This window comes from Grammomys surdaster, unplaced genomic scaffold (genome assembly GCF_004785775.1).
Source record: "Grammomys surdaster isolate TR1022 unplaced genomic scaffold, NIH_TR_1.0 125769, whole genome shotgun sequence".
NCBI classification, from domain to species: domain Eukaryota; kingdom Metazoa; phylum Chordata; class Mammalia; order Rodentia; family Muridae; genus Grammomys; species Grammomys surdaster.
Window position 1 is genome coordinate 1,138,686 of NW_021620600.1, and position 18,165 is coordinate 1,156,850.

General features: G+C 53.4%; 2 protein-coding genes across 5 annotated transcripts; one reads left to right on the forward strand and one right to left on the reverse strand.

Moving 5' to 3' along the window:
• Positions 1-671: 671 nt before the first annotated feature.
• Positions 672-6,462, reverse strand: LOC114640099 (galactoside 2-alpha-L-fucosyltransferase 3-like). Its single transcript, XM_028789032.1, is given in 3 exon segments — positions 672-1,744; positions 6,367-6,420; positions 6,423-6,462. Coding segments are annotated over 3 exon segments (1,167 nt in total).
• Positions 6,463-6,605: 143 nt separating this feature from the next.
• On the forward strand, positions 6,606-15,411 carry Ntn5 (netrin 5). 4 transcript variants are annotated; one of them, XM_028789015.1, is made up of 7 exons: positions 6,653-6,686; positions 8,344-8,988; positions 12,097-12,285; positions 12,465-12,614; positions 12,935-12,988; positions 13,349-13,429; positions 14,999-15,411. In XM_028789015.1, exons 1-7 carry the CDS (start codon positions 6,653-6,655, stop codon positions 15,409-15,411), a joined length of 1,566 nt encoding a protein of 521 aa, XP_028644848.1. The 4 variants fall into 4 exon arrangements, with proteins under 4 accessions (XP_028644849.1, XP_028644848.1, XP_028644850.1 ...); XM_028789017.1 differs by having other exon boundaries at positions 8,740-8,988; XM_028789018.1 differs by lacking the exon at positions 12,097-12,285 and adding an exon at positions 14,205-14,263 and having other exon boundaries at positions 14,999-15,076.
• The last annotated feature ends 2,754 nt before the right edge of the window (positions 15,412-18,165 follow it).

Genomic DNA, 18,165 nt, shown 5'->3' on the forward strand with positions numbered 1-18,165 from the left:
CGTTTGTATCTTTGTTCAAGCAAGGCCAAGCAAACATGAGGCTGGGCAGGGCGCCCTTCACCTCACGGCTCCCACCGCCATCTGCTCACCATCTAAGGAGTCTGTGTCCCATCATGCCTGATGAGACCAGAGCAGGGAACAGGTCCCCAGCCTGGGCTGGGGTATGTCAGAGGCGTTGTGCTCCAGGCAAGTGTGCTGTAAATGTCCTTCTACACCCTCTAGATGGTATGAGGCAGCAGGCTGAGCAAGGCACAAAGAGTGAGCCAGTAGGTGGCACTCCTCCATAGCTCCTGTACCAGCTCCTGTCTCCAGGTTCCTGCCCTGACTTCCCTCAATGATGTGCTATGATGCAGAAGTGTAAGCTGAAGTAAGCTCTTTGCTCCCCGACTTGTTTACTGTCATGGTGTAAACATGTATCACAGCCATAGAAACCCTAACTACACACTGGCCTCCATGAGACAGCACTCAGATGGCGCGAATGTTAGGCCTACCGTGGCTACCAGTGTGCACATGGAGCTCAAAGCACCTGTGCCTGTTGCTGCTGAGCTAAGCCCAGGCTGTGCTCAGAGCTTCAGGAAGGCAGTGAGGTGACATCATTGACCTGTGGTCACTCAGCCGAGAAGCACGTTAAGACAGGACTGGAAAGCCACGTGGGATTCTGAGCATGCGCGCTACAGCAAGGGCCCCGGGTGCCTCTTGGGGGCCCTAGCTGAAGCGTGGCTCCTGGTGCCTGTGTTTGGCTCTCCCAGGTCAGCAGCGATGCCTACCCACTCGGGCAGGTAAGCTGCTTCTGGCTTGAAGACGGTGTGGAAGGGGGAGCCGGGCAGGGTAAAGTTAGCCAGGTAAACAGTATCCCCACCTGTTAGGTAGGCAGCCCAGATCCCAAAGGTACCCAAGGTGATAACGGTGTGGTTGCACTGCATGAGCAATGCAATATCCTTGGCAGGCGATCCTTGAAGGCCATTGCCAGCAAATGCCACGTCCCCTCGGGAGGCAATGATGTTCTTCCGGCACCAGGCCATGTCGTCACTGGTCACCACGAAGACTGGAGATGAATAGCGTGCCCGGAACCTGTCCAGGGCCTTTTCCAGGTAACCCCGGTCAGCCACCACGCCCTTCCACACGTTGGGCATGACATGCACATAGTCCCCTCGCCGCACATGGACACCTACAAAGGTACTCGGCTGGTTCCCATTCACACGCAGACCACGCAGGAAGGCCTGGGCCTCCTCACGCACGTGGTCGTGCAGGGTGAACTCCTTCAGGATCTCTGGGCGCAGATGGTGGTAGAAGGTCCAGGAGCATGGGTACCCCGTGAAGCGCACATAGTGACCCGGGATGTGGCGGTAACGTTCCTCCATCCAGTCGTTGAGGTGGTAATCCTGCCATGGGATCCTTCTGGCTGTGTCGCTGTGCAACACCGGGAGGCTGATTCTGAAGATGGGCGCTAGAGTGCTGTGCATGGACTCGGGGATGAAGGCAAGCCGCCCGTTCATCCTGGCCAGTGCAAACAGCGTGGCGTATTCGCCCATCTGGTTCCCCAGGCGGCCTCTGACACTGATGGTGAACATGCCCTCCTGGGGCAGGTGTCTTGGGTTTAAGACCACAAGGGTGGGCGAGGCCCAGGGGGCAGGCAGCAGACCCAGGCGCTGGTAGCAGTGGAAGATGGTAGACAACACGAAGATCACAAAGAATAGGTAGAAGGTGGAGACGGGTGGGCAGATGGCCGTGAGTCCTCGGGGCACTGTAAGAGAAGACAGGAGTCAGGCGGCATGGCAGGGGGTCAGAGTCTCTTACCCACCCCATTTAACTGTCCTCTGAGCATGGGAGGCCATCTAAGAGCACAGCCATCAGGAAGTGTTTCTGTCTGGCTCTGAGGCCAGCCCCAGCCTTTACTAGCAATGTGATGGAAGTTACTGTACCTTTCTGAATATTAGTCACCTGTTCAATGAGCATGACGAGGTATAATCACTGAAAATTACCTGATTGCACCCATGTCTATGATCCTAACAGTTACTTCAGGGAGGACATGAAAACTTGGTGGGATTCAGTAGCCCCTCCTTATTCACAGTTTGACCTGCTAGAGTTTCCATTACTCGGGGTCAAGTGTGGCTTGCAAATATTAAGTGAAATTTTCCAAAAGTAAATAATCTATAACGTCTACGTTTTGTGCCGAGGGTGATGAAGTCTTTTATCGCCCACCCTGCCCCAGCCTCACCCCAGCTCTGGTGAGTCATCCTTGGTCCAGTGTCTCATCAGGCTGTGTGCTCTGCATGCTTTGGTCACTGAGCTGTCATCCGGCCCATTGTGCTCTGGCTAGCAAGGAGACTCAGCCAGCAGAGGCACTTCCAGGCAGGCCTCATGTCCTGAGCTCAATGCCTGGATGCCACGAAGTGGCAGGGGGCAGCCAGCGCCTGAAAGTTGAGTTTCCTCTGAGATTTGCAGTGCTCTTCTCCAGTAACCCTTACCTCTGTTCATAATGGCTCCAAAGGGCAAGAATAATAAAAATGGAGAATTGATATGTCAGAGAGGCTCCTTTAAATAGAAAAACTAACAGGGGCCAGGCAGTGGTGGCCTGTATCTTTAATCTCAGCACTTGGGAGGCAGAAACAGGTGGGTTTCTGTGAGTTTGAGGCCTGTCAAAGAGAGTTCTAGGCTGGCCAAAGCTATACAGAGAAACCCTGTCTCGAGAAAACACAAACAAAACCAGAGAAACTAGCAGGGTAGGCCAAGTGCAGGGCGCTCACATCACCCATGGAGCTCTCGTCACATCACCGGCACAGTTACTTTGCTTGAGCTGTTTTTGATTGTGCTGGGTTTATAAGCTCTATAGGAACTTATGGAAATTGAAAAGTGTATAGGGCTGTGCACTGTCTGTGGTTTCAGATGGCCACTGTGGGCCTGCAGTATATCCACACCACCAATGGCTGCACTTCTAATATCCTCCCATCATGCTCAGCCCACAAGCAATGACTGCTTCTATTACATGCCAGCTGCTAGAGGGCTGGGAGGGACGAAGGAGAATTCTCCACTTGTGCATTACAGAGGCCGGAACAGGCTGTGGTTACACAGATCAGAGTTGCCACATGTGGTTTGGCTTCCTGTGGGCTCAGGTTCATTGTTCAGCTTACTCTCTGTGCCTCAGTTTCTTCTTTTGTAAGGTGAGACTGGCCATAGTAGCCATGAACACTGCGTTCTCTCATTGTCGGTGTTATGACAGATTCAGGCTGCCCAGAGCTCCTGACTCTGCAGCTCTGGGTAGACCTGAGCCTGCCAAGACCAGTCAAATATAGCAAGTGAGGCAAGCACCTGCTTCTGGGCCAGGACTCGGGATGGGTAATGCCAACTTCCCGTTTCTCAAAACACTCTATAATAGTAGGTAGGTCTTACCATTTTGGCCTTTATATGTAGGTCTGTGTTCAGCCTGTTTTCTGGGATAGAATTTGCATAGCTCAGAACCCACCCATGTCAGTGTTCTAGTTCCACTAGTGTGGCTTCCAGTGTGCTCAGAGCTGAAGTAATACCTGCTTCATCCCGAAGACTGTGCGTCTACAGACCTGGTCGTGTCCCACCTGCTACCCTAGTTAGCTAAATTGGTTTCGTGTCCGTGACTTGTTGAGCCACATTGGTTAGTACGTGAAAGTGTACAGCACTGGGCCTGGCCACCCCCACTCATCTTTGGCCTGTCACTACGCTAGCTTGTATGGGTTTCTTTCACTTCCCAACTAGATGAACAATGCTGTCACAGCTCACAAGGTGTCCATGTGGATGCTTTTTGGTTCCCTTGAGCACCTATCTTGGGTGGCATTGCTGGGTTAAATGTGGCCCTGTGGTCACTGCTTTCAGGAACCACCAGCAGCATGCTTTTTTTTTTTTCTATTTTTTTTTTTTTCCGAGACAGGGTTTCTCTGTGTAAGCCTGGCTGTCCTGGAACTCACTCTGTAGACCAGGCTGGCCTCAAACTCAAAAATCTGCCTGCCTCTGCCTCCCAAGTGCTGGGATTAAAGGTGTGTGCCACCACTGCCCGGCTCTTCTTTCTTTCTTTCTTTCTTTCTTTCTTTCTTTCTTTCTTTTTCAGCAGCGTGCTTGAGTGTGTTCCATTTCTCCATCTGCTTTCCTTTGCTGTTGACTGGCTGTGGTGGGCACCGTGTAGTGGGCCCTCACTGAGGAGATCATGTGTTTTAACCTGCAGGCTCTGCCTTGGCTTGTGTGGGCTCTGATACACACAATTCCTCTATGCTGGTTAGTTTTTCTCATCAACTTGACACAAGTTGCCTGGGACCTTTTCGATTGAGAAAACACCTCCATCAGATTGCCAGCAGGGAATTTATGATGGCATTTTCTTGATTAATTATTATGGGAGGTCTGACCTCACTGTGGGCAGTGCCACCTCTGGGCAGGAGGCGAACTTCAAGCTGAAATAAATCCTTTCCGCCCCAAGTTCCTTTTGGCCATGATGTTTCTCACACCAGCAGCTAAAAGACTAACACAGCACCCTAAGGACAGGGTGGACAACCTCTTCCTCTCCTGAGAGTCTCATTATGCACCCAGACTCCAGCTCTCTCAGGGCCCCACACAGTCTTCAGGCGTCTGCTCCACTGCACTGACGTCTGCTCTCTCCTGCTTAGTCTCGGTCCAGGCCTCAGTGTTGGGCAGGCCCCCTCAGCTCTGTCACTCCTGTATCCCGGGGCCTTCCTTTATTATTAACCTGACCATTTCTGGAAGTCTGAACATTCTTGGAGTTTAACTTGGGTTCCCAGAAAGGCCAGGCAGCTCTGACCACAGAACACAGCACACCACACACACCAGGTCTGACAGAATACAACTTGGGCACTGCTTCACTTGCACAGAGCATCCCCTGACGCCAGCTCCTTTTCTCATCCCAATCAGTTTCTCTCTCGTCTCCTGGCTCTCCACCCAGCTCAGCCAGCACCACAGAGAGGAGAAAGGACTCAAGACAGCATGCAGCCTTGGGAGAGGGAGTGGACCTCAGAACACTTCCTGGTAAACGCAGCTGCTTTGGAAAGTGCCCTGTTGCTGCCATCTTGAGGTGAGGCCCAGCCTTCATCTGGCTATGCCAAGAGCGCCCCCTTGAGGCTGTTCTACTGAAAGGCCTGGAAGACCCACAGAGTGGGAGCTATTCCACCCACCTCCTTTTCCTGAGGCTGTTGATGAGACCCTCCAGCAGTTACTGTGAAGAGCAAACAGGTTTGAGCTCTCCTGAAGCTGGGCCCTGTGAGGGTTAAGGTCTCAGTTCTTGGGAAGTACCATACCACCTCTGAATTGAAGACCAGCCACTTCCTGGATGGGCTTGGCTCTCTCACAGTGGATCGCTTCTGGGGATAATCCCCCAGCCAGCTCAGGCACCCAGAACAAAGTGGGGAAGAGAGGTTCCTCTGGAGACAGGATCCTGCAGCAGACCCAGACCCTCTCTGGATGTCCCTACAGCCATCTTTCTGAAGCCACAGCACCTGTCCCTTCTTCTCAGCAAGCTGTTCCCAATTGTCTACAGAACAGACTAGCTTCCTGTTTTTCTTTCTAGAAGGTGGCCTGACAGTGCCAAGGCTGGGGCAGACCTGGGAGGGCTTGCTGGATCCACAATCCCCACGTGTCACCCTATTGCTCACACAGTCCTTGATGAGGACATGGTTCTTGGATGTGGGGCCTATTGGCCTGAGCCTTTTCCTAAAGCTTACTCTTCCCCTGTCCGAGAGTCTTGTAGTTCTCATTTGTCCCTGTCCCTGATCCTCTAAGATCTTCAAGGGTCACCTGACAGTATAGAGGGAGCTCTCACTCCCAGGGCACCATGTCCCCGAGTCTTGTCCTGGGCCAGTTCCACACACTGGCAAGACAGCGGCTGTGAATGGGATGGGTGCTCAAGAACAAACCACACATACTATTGCCTTGCTCAGAGGGAAGCCACAACACTTAGATGTTCAGAACACAACAGTTGCGTAAGTGCTTCAGGCTAAAAACCCTGGGGCCTTATCCACCAGTTGCTGAGGGTGGGGGTGGGGGTCGGGGTGGCGGTGGGAGAGCTGCCTTTGGCCTTTGCTATCTTCTTTTCCTCCTCACGTTCAACCAGGCTGAGAGTCCTCTCCACTACCCTCCGTGCAGACAGCACTGGCCTCTGGTTCCCCCCGCAGCTGGTCTGAGACTTGGAATTTCAGAGCTTGAAAGCAACTGACCTTACACTGATTAACACCCCCATGGCAGGAGGTGGCAGGATGGGGAGGGGCTGGCTGGCTTTGGGGTCAGCCAAAAGCAGGAGCTGGCAAGCTAAACTCCTGAGTTAAGAGGGGCTGGGGCAAGTGGGAACAGGCAGGACCCCAATTGCAGGACCCCCAGCTGCAGCTGCACCCCTACCTGCTTGGATCCTTCTAGGCCAGTTTGTTCGGGGCCACCAGGCTGCAAGTCTGCCGGGGCGACAGTGCTCCTGTCCCACGCAGTCTCGGGTGGCATGGCTGGCAAGGGTCCCTGTGGGAAGCGTGGCTGCTGTTGGCTAGGGTTTGGGGTGGGCGGCAGTGTTGGATTCTACGGGCTCTGCTTTCAGCTCCCGCCCAGAACCCCCACTAGCCTGGGCCTGAGAACAGCCAGTCTCATTCCTCCTGAGACAGCCCACCAAGTGCTGGTCCTGCAGAAGAGTGTGGGGATGACGGACTACAGGACACTCTTTTCTTCTCCAGGCAGGTTTGACCAGTGGATGGGCTCTAACAGCCAGGTAGGAGGTGCATGCCGAGGGGCAGACAGGCAGACTCCCTTAGAGATCCCACTGGCCCAGTGAGGCCATGGGCCTAGGGAGTTTGGCTGGGCCTGCCTCTGAGAGGTAGGAATGCTGTAGGCCCAAATGGGCAGGGGCTAGTTTCCGCCTGCCCTCAAAGAACACAGCCTGGTACTTCACAGTGTTAAGAGCCAGAGGGTGGGACCTTGAAATTACCTACCAAGAAATGTGTTTACATGAGGGGCTGAGGGTGGGGAACTTATGGGTGCATAATGGCTACAGACTCCTGGGGACAGGGACCAGGCCTATGCAAATTGAGCAAGGGAGGCACCGTGCATGGGAAATGTCAGTGGAGCGCAGGGCTGTGAGGTTTAGAGGTAAGGATACATGCAGGGGGCTCAGGAAAGTCCCAAGATGGCCAGTCCCATGAGGGGGAAGTTGGGAGCCTTAGTCCTCTGGCTTTGAACGCTCCCTGGGCTCTGGATTTCTGGTTTCTAAGCACCTTGGCATCGGGCACACACCTTACACCACCTCCCGCCTTTTCTCTTTCCTTCTATATTTTCTATGCCCCAGTATCAGCTCCCCCATCTGCTCCGGGGGCCTGAGCGCTGTGGGGAGTGTGGGGATTTGGATCCAGGTCTGAGATTTGGGGTAGCAGGTGGGGCCAGCTCCCAGCAAGTCCCAGAGATGTAAGTGCAGGGTCCCAACACCCTGAGCCCTAAAGGAAGGCCAGGCTCTGAGGGGTCTGCTCTCCAACTCCAAGGCATGGTTGGTTCCCAGCTCCCTCACCGCAACCTTCCCTCAGGTCTCTTCCCTGGCTATGCACCTGGAGGGGAAAGGGTTAAGGGTGGAGGGTTGGGGTAGGTGGGAGAGAAGCTAGGGCCTTTTGGCAATAATCCCCCTTCCGTGCCCTGGGTGTGGAGAACATGGTTAGAACCCCATGTGGGAAAGGCTTCCACTAGGACCCACGTGGGCCAAGGCCTCGTCTTCTGATTTCCTGCCAGGCAGCACCAGCTCTCCTCTCTCCCTCTGGAACCTCTTCCTGCCCTGCCCTCCGGCCTGTGTGTGTGTGTGTGTGTGTGTATGTGTGTATATGTGTGTGTGTGTGTGTGTGTGTGTGTCTGAGCCAACCTGCTCTTCTCTCCCAACCCTCCTAGCTTCCTGTCATCCAACTATCCATCCCAGACGTCCCATCCCCTGCCCTGTCCTGTCTAGCCCTCCAGCTTCCCCCGGGGTCTGTGTTGGTTTCTGCTCCTCTTCTGTTTCCTCTCTTAGCCAGGCTCCTCCATCTCCTCCTTGACTCGCTCTCCTAGGTTTTCACATCTGTTGGTCCTGCTGGCTCCTCATCTACCCTCACCCTCTCCCCAGGGCCTCTACCCCTCGACACTGATGGGTAACTTTGGGGTGTTAAGCTCTGGATTAGTTCAGGCAAAATTCTCAATTTTGCTTGCGTTCTTTCCCTCTGGGTTATGTAAACAGTAATTCTCCCCAGATGGAACTATTTTCCTCGCTTCAAGGCAGCTGGGGAGGGGGCTCAGGCAGGACTGGGAGGAATGCAGGGTCCACAGTAATCCTCAGCAGGGTGGAGACTGACTGACCCCATCTGCCACCTCTGTCTACAGGTGCTGGCTCTGCTGTGACCACGCCCATTGCCCTCAGCCTCTTGCTCCTCCTTAGCCGGACCGCCTCAGACCCATGCTATGACCCAGGAGGGCGGGCTCGCTTTTGCCTCCCACCAGTGACCCAGTTGGTTGGCAAGGCAGCAGCCCCCTGCTCTCAGACCTGTGACCTTCCTGCAGCCAGCCCTGGCCCTGCCTGCAATGGTAGTCTGACCCTGGACCTGGACGGCTCCTTCCTCTTGACATCTGTCACCTTGCGTTTCTGCACCCCAGGACCTCCAGCCCTGGTTCTTTCTGCTGCCTGGGCCATTGGAGGCCCCTGGAGGCCACTATGGCGTAGGCCTGCCTGGCCTGGGGTTCTGGGGGGACCCAAGAAGGTAACCTTTCACTCCCTACCAGGCCCCAAGACCAGGATAGTGGCCAGCTACCTCCGTGTGGAGTTTGGGGGGAAAGCAGGGCTGGTGACCACTGGAGTAAGAGGGCGCTGTCAGTGCCACGGCCATGCTGCCCACTGTGCAACTCGGGCCCAGCCCCCACGCTGCCGCTGCCGCCACCACACCACTGGCCCAGGGTGTGAAAGCTGTCGCCCGTCCCATCGAGACTGGCCCTGGCGACCTGCCACACCCCAGCACCCTCACCCGTGCTTGCGTAAGTTGTGGGTCTTGCTCCCAATCCTTGCCACCACTTGGCCCCCTGGGACACCAAGCCAACGTGCATTGGCCCCTTGTCCCAAAGCATGCAGTGTGTTCTCTTCCCTTTAGAAATGCTTTTCCTTGCTTGCTCTCACAGTGTGCTATGGTCTGGTTCTTGTTCCTTGTTTGCCAAGCATGTCAGACACACGGAGAGACACACAAAACCCTCTGTCAGGGACTCTATCTCCAGATGTGACCAGTGGGCATATCAAAGCAGTCCTGGGCAGATCATATCCCAGGGTCTGGTGTGGCGCCGGGTTTGGGCAAGGGTACAGGCAGACATACTTCCTGACTCCTGGGAGACAACGGCACAGGGAATATTTAATCAGGAAACATTCTGATGGACCACCAGCTGCCAGCCTACTGTCTGGAGGAGGAGAGTGTAGCCATCGTTCACTAACATAAAGGCATACTGTGTGACCTGCAGTGACCATCTATCCAGCTCCTAGTGGGTGCTGCCATACTAGGTGACCCTAAATACAATTAGGGGCAGCTTTGTCAGACAGCCCGGCCCAGTTCTGGCTCCTCTGCTCACAGTTATGTAGTCCCAAGCAAGGGATCTGACCTCTCTGTGCCTGTTTTCTTATCCCATAAAGTAGGGACAGTGACAGCACTGTCCTTAAGGCTGCAGAGAAGCCAGGGAGCCAGAGCCCTGGGAGCAGCGGTCTGCCCTCCACTGAGCACCCGCCATGACATTCCCAGGTAGAAAGGAGAGCCTGGTGAAACACAGAGCTGGGATGACTCTTAGAGAATTGTCTTCCTAGATGCTGCCACCTCCAGGACGCATTCTGGCCTCCAGAACCACCTCTGTCTATAACCTTGGAAGGAGGTCTAAATACCTTCAGGCCCATGGACAATTAATCTACTGACAGACAGATGCAGACAGACACATATTCTTTAGCTTTCAGGGAAACCAGTGTCCTGGCCTTCTGCCCTCCACCATCCCAGGGACCAGCAGAGGAGACTCACGTGTCCTGCTGCAGGGGCAGGCTTCATGCAGGGCATGGACAGGGCCTGGGTGCGGGGAGGCTGTATCCCTGAAGGGCCTGGGTGTGGGGAGGCTGTACCCCTGCAGGGCCTGGGTGTGGGGAGGCTGTATCCCTGCAGGGCCTGGGTGTGGGGAGGCTGTACCCCTGAGTATGATCACAGTTGCTCGCATTAGAAGTGCAGCCCTGGGTACCTGGATGAGAGGCAGTGACACGTTCCTGTGGCTTTACAGAGGGATAGCTTGACTGTCCCCTGCCCGTCAGGTTCTCTCAGAAGGGGACATGAGGCAAAGCCATTACCCTACTCTGGGTCAGAAAGGAGCTAAAGTCTGCATCTGCAAAGTGGAGCAACCTTGTCACTCAGAGCCACCCAAATCCCTGGGAGACACCAGAGAGCCCCCCTGGACAGGGAGCAACAGAGGCTCAGGGCAGGGACTCATTTCCTTAAGAACACACAACTGCCTTTACCCTTACCACACCATGACTGCTCTGCTCTGCTCCAGGGAGCTAGTGGGCCAGGCTCTCAGCCTCTCGGTCAAGTCTTTTCATAGAGTGACCATGTCTGCTCTACCATCTCTCTGAAATTCCTGGTAGAAGTATAGGACCTCAGGCCTGGGGATGCTGGATGAGCCCTTATTTATGTGGGTGGGTTTTTCTTTCTTTTGACAATGTCTCACCATGCGGTCTTCACTGCCTGGAACTTGCTATGTAGAGCAGGCTAGCCTTGAACTCATAGAGATCCACCTGCCTTTGCCTCTTGAGTGCCGGGATTAAAAGTGTGCCCACCATGCCCAGCATTTTACGTGGTTTTCAAGAACTCGCCAGGCAGGGTAGGGTTCTCCTGTCCATCAGTACCCAGGAAAATGAAGCAAGAAGATCAGAAGTTCTAGGTCAGTTGGGGCTTCACGAGGAATGAGCTCTTTTCTGAGCTGGTTCTCCCCAGATCAACCAAACAGATATATGACGTTTCCTAGTGTTTCTGATAAGCGGTGGGTGTGGAAGGTACAGAGGTCTTTGTGGTCACAAACGATCACTAGGGGAACCAGGAATGTTTAAAACATGGAGTTGTCTCTTCACCGGGAGAGATGTGTCACCTGTTTTCCACCCAGAAGGTTGGAAATGGCTATGGTTAATATCCTGGTGACCTCTGCATCGTCCCTGTGCCTGGGACCACACTGGGTCCTCCCCCACACCCTCATCTTGGGCTTGTTTGCTCAGTTTATATCTTGACGAAAGACGTCACTTGTACTTTACAAAGAGTTTCAATGTCTTAAGCTGTTTTGCACACAGGATTGAGTTCACTGTCACCAGGAAACTTCACCAAATTGTGCTGTGCCTATGCTTAAAATAAACTGCTGAGGGGTCAGACTCTCAGTTTGAAGCAACACCAGCTACGGAGTCATGTTGAACCGAACTGTCTTCTTACTTCCCATGGATTGTTACCCTGTTGGCTGTGGTGGCCAAAGAGACCCCTGCAGTGGGGCAGTGGGGTTAGACAGTTACTGCCTCAGGAATCTGAAAGATGCTCTCAGGAAAAAGCACATGGTCAACAAACCTGTGGGCCCTGTGGAAGCTCATGGGGTGCTGACACAGCTCAGGTTTTCCTTCTGGCTCCCTCCAGGGTGTGCAGGCTTGGGCAGATGACTGCACCTCTCTGTCTCATTCCCCCACCTACGGATGTGGGTGGGGAACGTCCTGAATATATACACTTGGCACACGGTGCATAGGCGCACTGTAGACCCAGCGCAGACTCTAGGAGAAGCGTGTTTATCGTAATCTCCTTGGAAGTAAACACAGCAGATACCATCCTGCAGTCTATAAATGTACAGGGCTATAGGATACAGTGGCCCCCTTTGAGCAGAGGCAGGGATTACTCCAACCCAGCCTAAACGGTGACCCTTGGGATACCACAGTTTATCATGAGAATTAAGATATCCTGGGAATGAGCCAAAGGCAGTCTCTAAAACCAAAAGCCTACATTCTTTCCTGAGAACAGGACAGTAGGAAGAAAGCTGGGGATGAGACGGGTCTGGCCCTAATGTGCCCTGTGACAGTCTCTAACCTCATCTTGTCCCCAGCCTGTTCCTGCAATCAGCATGCCCGACGCTGCCGATTCAACTCCGAACTGTTCAGGTTGTCAGGTGGCCGTAGTGGGGGTGTGTGTGAGCGGTGCCGCCACCACACAGCTGGGCGGCACTGCCACTACTGCCAGCCAGGGTTCTGGAGGGACCCGAGCCAGCCCATCACTAGTCACAAGGCATGCAGGGGTGAGTGTGGCCTGAAGCCAAGCCAAAGGGGAAGGACAGAGCTAGGATTCTGGAATGGCAGGTACGGAGGTGGGTATGAAAGAGGCGGCTGGAGTTTAGATTGTCAGGTTTGGGGAACGGGACATGGATTTTGTAGGGAGCCTATTGGCCCCAAGTAACTCATCCATTCTGTCATGAAGCCTGCCAGTGCCACCCAATTGGAGCAACGGGAGGGATGTGCAACCAGACCAGCGGCCAGTGCTCCTGCAAGTTAGGGGTCACAGGCCTGACTTGCAATCACTGTGGTCCTGGGTACCAGCAGAGCCGCTCCCCCAGGATGCCCTGCCAGAGTGAGTCCTATAACACAGGAAGCCATAAGTCCTGAATTGGGGTGGGGGAGATGACAGTCCGGGTTTCAGGGGACAACTGCAGTGTGCCGCTTTGGCTTTTGGGTGGCAGTGGATGAATTCTTAATCTTCTGAGAATCCGGGTGGGAAACTACAGACTCTTCAATTTGGCAAAGAAGCCCGAGGTTTTGGACTCCTGCTCTGACGAGGGAAGGGGTGGGTCCTGGTGAGAGAAAGGGATGGCTGTACCCTTGAGAGTTGCATGCCTAGGTTCCTATGGCAATTCTTAAAGTTTAAGTTGGATTTCTCCTCTGGTCTGACAGGAATTCCAGAGACAACGACCACCCTTGCTACTACCCCTGTTGCATCTCAATCAGGTAAGAGGTTGGCACAGACATTCCCAGCAGCAAAGAGGGTCTGGAATGAGATGACTGGGTCCAGAGAGTACCCAGCCTATCTGTTATTTTTGGTTTGTTTTGTTCCTATTTATTTATTTATTGAGACAGGGTTTTTCTGGGTAGCCCTGGTAGAACTTGGTCTATAGGCCAGGCTGGTCTTGAACTCAGAGAGTGGCCTGCCTTTGCCTGCAAAGTACTGGGATTAAAGGCGTGTGCCACCATGACTGGCCTCCAGCCCTTCCTGAGGGTGCAGACAGTCCAGCTGTCTGTGGAAATCGGGTGGGGAGATGGGCTGTGGTCCAGCCATGGACCACATGGAGAGAGCATGGCCCTCTCCAGACCCACAGTGTCAAGGCTATTGCAATGTCTCCGTCAGCAGTGTGCGCATGAGCCTTCAGAGGTACTGTCTGCAGGACTACGGTAAGTGAGAGAGGAAAACAGGCCTGTCTTCTCCCCGTCCTACCGTTTCCTTATTGTAAATGGGAAAGAATGTTAGACCCTAAAGGACTGTTCTTCACCAGGATGAGACAGAACAGAAGACAATGGTGGGAGACAGTAGGAGGGATCCCCCTGCTTCCTGTGGCTTCTGGTCCCCCATATTCTCACACTTGCTGTGCATCCTGTCCTTTAGCCTGACCTCTCTGAGAGCTGGAAGGAGAAGAGGGATGGAGATGTAGAGAAGGCCTTGTCATATCCTGTGTTCCCTCCGGTCTTAGATCTGAGCCTTTGCCTGCCTCTGCATCCATGCATAGCAGCATCCAATCCTGAGGCCCATGAGCTCAGCTCAGATACTCAGTGGTCAGCCCTAGCCAGAAAAGTACAAGGTGACCGCTTCTGGCTACCTTCTTCTGTCCAGAAGCGGACTGTGGGCCGCTTTGCCCTCAGGATCATCAACTGACTTCAGTGTCACGCATCTTTGAGGCAGAGCTTCTCCCTCCCTCTTCTCAGGGGTACTGACTCCACAGATCCGTCTTGCTAGCCAGCGCCTAGCCCCCAGGCCTTCCTAACCCTCCGCAACTACAGCACTGATTCATAGCAGCATGACATCAGTCAAGTCTCAGGCCTTAGCACTCAATTCATTCTTTGGACCGCCAATTCACTCCAGAGGCAAGATCCACCTCTCCTGAGGAACGGTCCCACTCTGTTCTACTAATGCTCTGGACTTAGCACACAGGTGCAAGCTCAAAATCCTCAGTTCCCAGGAGGCTGAGGCAGAAGGAATGCAATGAGCTCTGGGTCGGCTTAGGCTACAGAGTAAGTTCTAAACCAGCCTCAACATTTTAGTGAGACCTTATTGCCGGAAAAAGTAGCCCTGGAATCTTGAGGCTACTGTCAATAGTAACATGACACCAAGAGTTCCCAGCCAGCGTTATCTGAAGCTCTTAGGATGCTCTCCTTGCCTGATCTCTGGTGAGCACTACTCTGAAACTCCATCTCCCTCACCCTTCTTAGCCACAACCCTGAAACCCTGCTTCACATACTCTTCCTCATTCCATTTTTGGGCATACCCTCCTCCCAAACCCCCACTCTCTACCCCCCAGGTCCTGCAACTAACATGGCCCTTACATCCATGGTCCTGGATGTCTCCCCTCCCGCACTGCACATGCTACTGGCGTCTACCCTCCTAGACCACAGCATATGTTCTTCCCAGCATACCCTTTCATATGTCTGGACCAGTGGTTCTCAACCTCCAAATGTAGTTTCTCCTGTTGTGGTGACCCCACAACCGTAAAATTATTCTCCTCGCTACTTCATAGCTGTAATTTTTCTGCTGTTATAAATCACAATGTGAATATCTGTGTTTTCCGGTGGTCTAAGGCGACCACTGTGAAAAGATCGGTAGGCCCACGCAGCCTACAAGTTGAGAACCACAGATCTAGGCCCTCGCCTGCCCCTTCCCACCGCCGCATGGCGATGTCATCTCCATCAGGTCCGCCCTCACTTCTCAGGGCCAGCCTCCCGCTTGCCTGACATGGTGTCTTCCCTCAGTTCTGCACGCCCAGGTTGCAGAGTCCGCACAGGTTTCAGCATCATCGTCGTCCTCGCCGTCGTCGTCCGAGGCCGTAGGCCCCGAGTGGTGGCGGCTGGCCGTGCACGTGCTGGCAGTGTTCAAACAGCGTGCGTGGCCACCCGTGCGCCGCGGCGGCCAGGAGGCCTGGGTGCCCCGCGCTGCCCTGGCCTGCGGCTGCCTGCGCCTGCGCCCTGGCTCTGACTACCTGCTGCTGGGCAGTGCTGCGGAGGACCACGCCGACCCCGCCCGCCTCGTTCTCAACCGCCATGGCCTCGCGCTGCCCTGGAGGCCACGTTGGGCCGGGCCTCTGCGGCGGCTGCAACAGAAGGAGCGCGGTGGCGCCTGCCGAGACCTGCTGTCACCCACACGGAGCCCTGGGCCTAGGAACTAAAGTGAGCTACCGTCTCAGGTGTGAGTCCCCAGAGCCGATCAGAAGCTGCAGTGCCCATGAAGCCACTCCACATGTGCCTCTGCCACGTGGGCGCGAGCGACATTTAGCAAAAGGCAGGAAGTTTCAAGCAGGCTTTTGGGACGGGAAGTGACTGCTTTGGCCTGTGAGCCTTAAAGGTTATTTGTCACAATAAAGGCTCATGTCTTGTGGAATTGTGTCTACAGATTTCCCCATCCTTGTTGGAAGAATCTTTCTAAGGCAACCAAAAGAGGGCTTGATGTGCCAGGCTTAAGTTCTAAACAAGTTACCTGGGAGAAAGTGGCCAATGTATCTGGAAGTGAAAGGACTCCAGTGGAGTCACTGGGTTCTAGTTAGAGTGTGTTGCTGGATGATTAACCGGAAGGCTAGGTACGGCTGGGAAAGGTAAGACATTTGACAAAGGTGCCTGCCCAGTAGTCTCAGATCCAGAAAGTTTGGCATTTAGATACTTCATTATTCTGATGGAGGAGGGGAGGCTTCGAATATCACCTAGTCTTGAAACATAGACTAGAGCCATGGTGGCCCACTTCTCAGCACTTAGGAGGTAAAGGATTAGGGGTCCAGGGATTATCTAACAAGTGCAGTCTGAAGCGGAAACCTATTAATCTACATTAAGGCTTCAGAACAGGCCTGGCCCAGGGCAGCACCCTGTGAGTTTCCTGTTACTATTTGAAAGCCCAGAGGCCTCCCTCCCTTTGTGAGTACTCTGATGGGGAGAATCTTGCTAGGATGCCGAGGTAGTGGGTGTTGGGGCCAGGGAGAGAGGGTTAAGGAAGTTCCCAGGGGCTGTGGGAACCACCCAAGCTAGCGGAGCCCTGGCTTTGCTGCCTCCCACCCCAGAGCCTGTGTGTAGGAGATGAAAGCCCAGAGCAGGGTGAGCCGTATGTGCTCCTTGTGACTCAAACTTTGTTTCTAGCAGCCGAAGCAAATTGGTGTGAAATCCACATCTGTACCACTTGCCGACCAGGCCCTTCCCTTCCCTCCCTCCAGGCATCAGCCCTGCCTGTCTGCACAGTAACAGGGGTGGCACAGGTGGCCACCAGACCTCAAAGGAGACAGATTCTGTCCACCTCACCAGCATAGCCAAATGACTTCATTATGGTGGGGCATCTCCTGATGTCTGCGTTTGTTCTTGTCAGAATTTGTCCACAAGAAAGGGGAGAAAGGGGAGAAAGGGAGCTGCAGATGGAGTGAAACGTTTTTAGAAAGATCCAGAAACAGGCTGGGTTGGAGCTCAACTCATAGAGTGCTTGCATACTGTGCATGTGGCTCTGGGTTTGGTCCCCAGCAAGCCACTGTAAACGAGGTGCAGTGACATGCCTGTCAACCCAGCATTGAAGAGTCACAAACCAGAAGGATCAGAAAGTTCCTTTCCAGCTACATAATGAGTTAGAGGATAGCCTAGGCTACCAGAGACCCTATCTCGGAAACAACAACAAAAGGCCAGAGGTTAAAGGCCTGAGGTAGCAGAGAGATTCGAGCAAGGTCTGTAGTACTCCTGTAATCTCAGCACTTGGAAGGCTGGGGCAGGAAAGGCTGTAGTTAGAGCTGGAGGCCAGCCTGGACTATACAGGGAGACCTTATCTCAAAACACTATTTTTCACTGTACTATATGGCTTAAGAAAACAGACACTCATCTCACATTCTAGAATTGTTTTTCTTTTGTTTTGTTGGCTTTGGATTTTTTGAGACAGGGTTTCTCTGTTTAGCCCTGGCTATCCTAGAACTCACTCTGTAGAGTAGGCTAACTCAAACTCAGAGATAGCTTGCCTCTACTTCTGGGGTGCTGAGATTAAAGGAACGGGCAACCTCACATTCTAGAATTTAAAATTGAAAGTTGGGGTGTTGGTAGGGCCTCACTAAGGTGTTACAAAGCGTCATCCTGCCTCTTCCAGAATTTGGGGGCTACCTATGACCCCTGGCTTGTGGCCGTCTAATTGCTGTATCTGCCCTGTCTTCACAGGCTTCTGTCTTTTTTTTTTTTTTTTTTTTTTTTTTTTGGTTTTTCGAGACAGGGTTTCTCTGTGTAGCCGTGGCTGTCCTGGAACTCACTCTGTAGACCAGGCTGGCCTCGAACTCAGAAATTCGCCTGCCTCTGCCTCCCCCAAGTGCTGGGATTAAAGGCATGGGCCACCACACCGCCTGGCCTTTTTTTTTTTTTTAAGTTATTTATTTGTTTTCTATGAATACATTGTAGCCGTCTTCAGACACACCAGAAGAGGGCATCGGATCCCATTACAGATGGTTGTGAGCCACCATGTAGTCGCTGGGAATTGAACTTAGGACCTCTGGAAGAGCAGTCAGTGCTCTTAACCACTGAGCCATCTCAGCACCCCCCAGGCTTCTGTCTTAAATTTTCCTGTCTTGGCTGTTAAGGGTAGTTATTCTTTGGTGTCGATCCATACTAATAACGAAGAGTGATTTCATCTTAAATGATACCTCAGCATGGTGATGCAGGATTGCCATCCCATCTACACTGAACACGGAGGATGGAAAGTTCAAGACTTCCCTGAACTAGAATGAGTTCAAGTTCAGTCTGAGCTACACAGTGAGAATCTGTGAAAAGAAAAAGTTACAGGAGGTCTGATGATGTACCTTCTCTGTAGACTGCTAATCTAGAATTTCCAGGTCAGGGCCTAGGGGCCTGGCTTGACAGTAAAGCATGTACCCAGAATCCCCAAGAGAGGGGTGGGGGCATGGCTCAGCTATAGAGTG